At 40.8% G+C, this 7128-nt stretch overlaps 1 protein-coding gene across 1 annotated transcript in view; it reads left to right on the top strand.

Moving 5' to 3' along the window:
* Positions 1 to 1779: 1779 nt before the first annotated feature.
* CPLANE1 (ciliogenesis and planar polarity effector complex subunit 1) overlaps positions 1780 to 7128 on the top strand; it is a 132936-nt gene continuing 127587 nt past the window's right edge. Inside the window, exons 1-2 of the mRNA XM_081301656.1 lie at positions 1780 to 1962; positions 6697 to 6797. Of these exons, the coding sequence (XP_081157782.1) occupies positions 6717 to 6797 (81 nt within the window). The 5' untranslated portion in view covers positions 1780 to 1962; positions 6697 to 6716. The remainder of the gene's footprint in view (positions 1963 to 6696; positions 6798 to 7128) is intronic.

Below are 7128 nucleotides of genomic sequence, written 5' to 3'. Positions count from 1 at the left end.
ATGTCTTGACCTAGCATTTCTGTGACCACTAGATAAATATGCTAAGCTTGATGGACTTCTGATCTCTCCCAGCCTTATGTCTGGGAGTGGTATGCCATTTGATCCTGTAGAAGATTTCCCCTGCCTTCTTGAAAACAACATTTGAATCTCATAGGAAATACCTCCCTGACCCTTTGTAGTTTATTTGATAAAACCACTTACATTCTTTTGGGACTATAAAATCTGTGTAATCTCCCTCAAGGGAACTATGTTGATATCTCCCAAAAGCTCATGTGTGAGACAATGAGTGAATTTTCAGAGGAGAAACAGTTATAAGATGTGTAACCTAATCAGTGGATTAATCAACTGACGTGATTCACTGGGTGGTAACTGTGGGAAGGTGGGATATAGCTAGAGGAGGTGGGTCCCTGTGGACTTTTGTCCCTGTGGACTTTTGTCCCTGTTGATTCCTGATTGCCATGTCCTGAGCAGCCTTCCTCCATCATGTTCTTTTAGTATGATGTGCTGCCTCACCTTAGGCATAAAGCAATGGAATCAGCTGTCCATGGACTGAGCCTTCTAAAACCAGGAACCCCAAATAAATTTGCATCCTCTTTGTTGTTCTTGTCAGATCTTTTGGTCACAGCAACAAAAAGCTGACTAAAATATATGTCTTTCCAGGTAACTTGAGTTCTCAGGGCATGATCCACTCATATTTGGCTCAGAGTCATTTTCTTATCTCCTCAGAACTGTTATTTTCTTCCACACTACCCAAAGTGATCTACAGACTTAATGTAATTCCCAGCAAAATACCAATGACATTTGTTCACAGAACTAGAAAACAGAATGCTAAAATTCATGAAGCAAAAAAGACCCTGAATATTCTTGAGGGGGAAAAAAAAGCTCTGGAGGCTTCTGAGCTGATTTGAAGATATACTACAAAACCATAATAACCATAACAACATAGCATAACAACAGCAATGTATACCAATAGGACAGAATAGAGAACCTAGAAATATACATGCATATACAGCAAAGGTGCCGAAAGCACAATTGGAGAGAGAATAACTTCATCAACAGTTGGTGCTAGGAATACTGTATATTCCATCCACATGCAGAAGATTAAAACTTAACCCCTATCTCTTACACTCTACAAAACTCAGCTTACCATGAATGGAAGACCTGAAACTCTGAAATGACTAGAGGGAAATGGGGGAAATACTGATTTTTACAGCTAATGGTTTTCTGGATAGAACTCCAAAAGCACAGGAAACAAAAGCCCAAACCGAGAAATGGGGTTACCTCTGCAAAGGAAACAATCCAGAGTGAAGAACCTACAGAATAAGAGAATATATTTAACAGGTATTCATCAGACGGAAGGTTAATATCCAGAACATAAAAAGAACTTAATCACAAAAAAGCAAACAATTTTTTTTAAATGTGGAAATGATTTGAATAGACCCTCTCAAAAGAAGAAATACGAATGGCCCATAAATACACGAAAAAATGCTCACTACCATTAGTCATCAAGGAAAATATTTTCTTGGGTGTTCTAAGGTGCCTATGTAGTCTTGGAGGGCAGTGCACGACCCCTTTATTTTCGGGCTTGTGGAGGGTTCTCCTGCAAACCTCTGCACAGTGCCTGGGCAGGGGAAGAGTAGTATCAGAGGGAGGCACGGATGGGGAGCCCAAGATAGTTGGGCCATAGCAAGCTGATGCGCGCGGGGCGAACGAAGGAGGAGACCCAGGACTGGGGGCCGGCGGCCCGCGGGCGTGCAGGACCAGGGGCGGGGTCCCCAGGGCTGGTGGAGGAGGAGCAGGAAGGCGGAGCCAGGAGGAGGACCCGCCTTCGGAGCAGGCGCCGCACGGCCCCGCCCACCGTCTCCAGGACGCGGGCTCGCGGAGGGGCGCTTTCCGCCGAGAGTCTGCAGCCACGGGTCCGCGTCCCCGCCTTAGCCGTGGAGGAGCCCGGCCCTGGTGCAGGTAACCACCCGCACGTCCCTCCCGCAGGCCCCCGGCCTCCGCCCCGCGCTGCCCGCCCGGGGCATTCTAGGTCCCGATACCTCCCGCCGTGCGCGTCCGAGGCCTCCCTCGCTCTTGCGGTCTCCCGCCTCCGACCAGGCCCTGGCCCCTAGCGGTGCGGCCGCCCTCCAGTTGTCTGCCAGCCTCCTCAGCCAGGTCCCCCGCCACCCCGGCCCTGGTCCCTTCGCGCTGCGGCCGCCCGGTCCTTAGACAGCGAGGTCCCCCTGCGTGCCTACGGGAGGCCCGGGCCCGCACCCCTGCACCCCTTGGTTGCAGCCGAGCCTTTTCGTAGGCCCCGAGGGACGCCCCCGAGGGTTCCTTGGGGTGACTGCTGCCGCAGCGTCACCAGGAGACCAATTGGTGACCCTGGTTGGTGGTAAATTGAACACTGAGGTATGGATGCGATTTCCTAGGGTGTCTGCGGTGGAAAGCAGAACTTGAATTAGTCCTTTGAAATTGCATTCACCGATTTGTTTTCAAGAAAGGTGGCCCCTGTAGACCTTTGTATTGTATTACTCCTCCTAATATATTTTGTGTGATCGATTTTTCTTTAATTTTATTTTTGTTCGGTGACATTTGTTTTTAAACATCCACTAGCATTAGTGTTTTGAGAGGCAGTGCAGTATGTAGCAGAAACAGCTGCTGTATAACAAGAGGTGATTTTTAGAGTTCTTCAAGATGGAAGGCCATCCGTCAAGTCCTCATGGCTCCATCCTCAAAATCTAAAGTGATTAACTATCTTTATCCTTTATGTTTTAATTGAAGATCTTAAGTATATACGTCTGGAGTATCTTAAAGCAAATCCCTCAGGTAGATTCTTAAGTATATACTGTATCTGTGATACCTAGAAGATGTAAGGACTCCTTTTTAAAAAATATATGCATATATGCCATAATAGAATTGTCACACAGCACCAAAATTAACATTAATTCCTTGACACCATCCAGTAGACTAGTAGACTCAGTCTGTTAGAATAGCCACTGATATATTCTAATGTCTTATTGAATCATGTTCAATTTTCCCCAATTGTCTTTTTAAATTATTTTAAAATAATTTCACATTTACAGAAAAGAATACTTTAAAGTACTCTACTTTTCCCCCCAGATTAGCCAGTTTATATTTGTTCATGCTTTATTCTGTTTATACATGTGCATACACATGCTATCTAGAAGCTATTTTGACTTTCAAAATACTTTTTTTTTTCTAAACTATTTGAGAGTGGGTTGGGTATGTCATGCATTCACATATTTATCTTTATAATACTCAATATAACATGTATTTCCTTAGAGCAATGATGCTCTTTTTTATAATCAAGTACAATTGTCAAATTTGGAAAATTTAGCATTGGCACATCACTTTTATCTATGTTGTAGTTTATATTCTAATTTTGCCAGTTGTTAGAATAATGCTTTTTGGAGGTGGGTACCAGGGATTGAATCAGGGGCACTGGACCACTGATCCACATTTCCATCCCTATTTTATATATATATATATATATATATATATATATATATATATATATATATATATATAATTGGTTGTTCAAAACATTACATAGCTCTTGAACAGCATGGTACTGGTACCATAACCTATTTTATATTTTTATTTAGGAACAAGGGCTCACTGAGTTGCCTAGCTGCCTCCCTTTTGCTGAGGTTGGCTTTGAACTCTCAATCCTCCTGCCTTGCTTGGCCTCCTGAACTGCTGGGATTACAGGCATGTGCCATTGCGCACGCCTGTCTCAGAATGATGTTCTTTTTAAAAATATTTTTAGCTGTATATGGACACAATATCTTTATTTTATTTATTTATTTTATGTGGTGCTGAGAATCGAACCCAGTGCCTCGAACATTCTAGGCAAGCACTCTACCACTAAACCACAACTTCAGCCGCCCAGAATAATGTTCTTTATAGCGTATTTTCTTTTCTGTTACAGGATGCAGTACAGAGAATTATTCCATTTACTTACCTTGTATAGTTAATCATGTTTAATTTAATTTTTTTTGTAGTTGTAGATGGACAGAATGCCTTTATTTTATTTGTTTATTTTTATGTGGTACTGAGGATCAAACCCAGTGCCTCACGCATGCTAGGCAAGTGCTCCGCCACTGAGCTACAGTCCCAGTCCCAATCATGTTTAACTTGAGACAACTCCTGAATCTTTGTTTCTCATGATACTGACATTTTTAAGAAATTATAACCCATTATTTGGTGTCATTTTTCTGAATTTTTTTTAATGAATAGACTTAGATTAGCATTTTGAGGTTGGAATACTATATAAGCAAATCTGTCCTTTTTCAGATGATAACATCTAGAAGAGCATCATGTCTACCCCTTATATGGTTAAGATGTTATCCCTTTTCTCCATTGTACTGCTAGTTTTTCTTTTCAAATTAATAAGTAATTTGTAGGGAGATACTTGCAGACTATGTAAATATCCCGTTCCTTATCAGACTACTGACTTCTACTCTGCTTGATTTAGCATCTGTTGTTGATAAATGTGGCCCAAGAATCAGTTTTCCTATAATGTTTGCAAAATGGTTACTTTCCACATCTGCCACTTTTATCAATATAATCATTACTAAGCTATAACATGTTGAGCACTTATTGCTCACTATCCCAGATGTGTTCCTTTAAACACATTCCTTTTTTTTTTTTTTAATGGGGTAGAGATTGAACCTAAGGGCTTAAATGTTTAGTGTGTATTAAAAAAAAAAATACACAAGGATATTCTCCTGCCTAACTGCAGGAAAACCACTCACATGAGAAAACTAATGCATCACAACCATTGAATTCCTAGTTTCTCTTCATTTTCGAGTTTTCCCAGTTGTCCATTATATTACTCTTTATAATATGATGAAGTCTACAGTTACTCATTGCATTTAGTCATCTGGTCTTTTTGGGACTGTTTCCTCAGCCTTTTCATGACTTTCATGACCTTGATACCTTTGAAGCTTATAGATCAGTTATTTTGTAGCATCCCTTAGTTTGGGCTTATCTGATGTTTCCTTTTGGTTGGATTCAGGTTATACATTTTTACAACATATGTCCAGAGGTCTTCTCATTTCACCTATTAGTTGGCACATGATTTCCATTTGTCCCATTTCTAATAGCATTCATTTTGATCATTGGATTAAATGGAGTCTGCCTTGCTCCTATGCAAATATCTTGTTTTCCATCAAATGTCATATTTATTCATTTTTGTGGATTCAGTTTCCTATTTTAATACATTAGTATAATATTTTGTTTGTTTTTAGAGATGGGGTCTTGCTTTGTTGCTCAGACTGGTGTTAGACTCCTGGGCTCAAGTGATCATGCTGCCTAAGCCTCTCAAAGAGGTGAGACTATAGGCAAGTGATACTGCACCAGCTTATAATTCATTTTGATGCTCAGTTATTCTCAGTTGGGTCAGTGAAACTCCCTTTTACAATGATTTCTGTGTCCTCTTTCTACTTGGGCTCTAGCTTACTGTGCAGGGCTATCCAACTGTGTGATCATCCTTCCAAGATTCTCCTAATGGCCATTCTCCCAAGATTATGCTCTCCCACTCTGCCTGTACTCTCATGCCTCATGTATATTAGGGCCTTCACCTGAATATCCTCTTCACTCTGCTTGGCTCTAATGGACTATTCTTGGCCTCTGCCATAGCCATCCCACCCCACTCAGTGTGGGGCTTGTCAGGCATCTCTCACTTCATGCTATCTCAGGACTTTGTTTTTCTTTGAGCTAGTTGGGGCTTTCCCACAGCTTGGTGGGCTCTGGGCATTAGATGGCTTATGTAGTGATTGGTGCTTCATGGGTAATTATTCCTAGGAGCAAGGTAGAAGGTGTATTATCTTTTATGATTTAGCCTTAGAAAATGCATAGCATCACTTCCATTGTACTCTCTTAGTCATATAATCATAAAATCTGGCCCTACATCAGAGGAGGAGGCAAAGACCACAGCACTCAGTGGGAAATGTATCAAAGTCACAGTATAAGCATTTGAGATGCAAGATTTTGGGCTGGGCACGGTGGCGCACACCTATAATTCCAGTTGCTCAGGAAGCTGAGGCAGGAGGAGGATCGTGAGTTCAGAGCCAGCCTCAGCAATGATGAGACGTAAGCAACTCAGTGAGACCCTGTCTCTAAGTAAAACACAAAATAGGGCTGGGGATGTGGCTCAGTGGTTTAATACTCCTGAGTTCAATCCCGGGTACCCCCCCCCCAAAAAATAGATTTTATTGTAGCCATCTTTGCCAACTGCAGTCTGCCACAGTGAGCAAAGGAAATGACATAGATAGAAACTTTGTCATCAGGATCCTTCCCAGTTCATATTTATCTTTATTGTATGAAAAATAACTTATTAAGAGGCCAAATACATTTTGCCTGGCTATTTAAGACATGAGATATTAAATGATTCCTCAGTCTCTTACCTTAAAGTGTTAACTTACAGGGCTGGGATTATGGCTCAGTGGTAGAGCACTTGCCTAGCACGTGTGAGGCTACTGTGTTCGATTCTCAGCACCGCATATAAGTAAATAAAATAAAGGTCCATTGACAACTAAGAAATATTTTTTTTAAAAAAAGAGTTAACTTACTTGAGCTATTGAAAAAGTAATTATCAAAACTTTATGAAAATTCTAAATTTAGATGCTTAATAAACTATTATTACTATTATTTTCAGCATCTTATGAATGTTTTTTACTTAATTAGCCATTGATATCTCAACAAGCATGGAGATAAGATTAGAAGTTTTGACATCAACAAGTATTAAGCAGAAAAAACCCTGGCCTAGAATTTCCTGGTTGGGACAGGTGAGTTTTTCCTTGCTCATACAATACCAGTTTTATATACGTTAAGTGTGTGTGTTTTTTCTGTAAGATATAGGATGTCCTAGAAGCTCAAAGAAATCAAGCAGCAATTTTAGAGAATTTCTTGCCCCCCGAACAGGGTTTTGCTTGTGTTTTGTTTTTGTTACAAGCAAGTTAGCTTCAGAAAGTTAGGTGGTCTGTCTAGAAGAAAATTTTTACTTTCAGAAATTTTTTTTCTTTGTTGTGTTTAAGTAGGGTAGGATGGTATATATCAAAAGGAAATGTTTAGTCTCCTGAAACTCCTCTAGTTGAATATTGGAGTGTTTCTTACTAC

The sequence above is a fragment of the Spermophilus citellus genome (assembly GCF_964194105.1).
Source record: "Spermophilus citellus genome assembly, chromosome: 1".
NCBI classification, from domain to species: Eukaryota; Metazoa; Chordata; class Mammalia; order Rodentia; family Sciuridae; genus Spermophilus; species Spermophilus citellus.
This window is presented reverse-complemented; position numbering and strand designations above follow the sequence as displayed.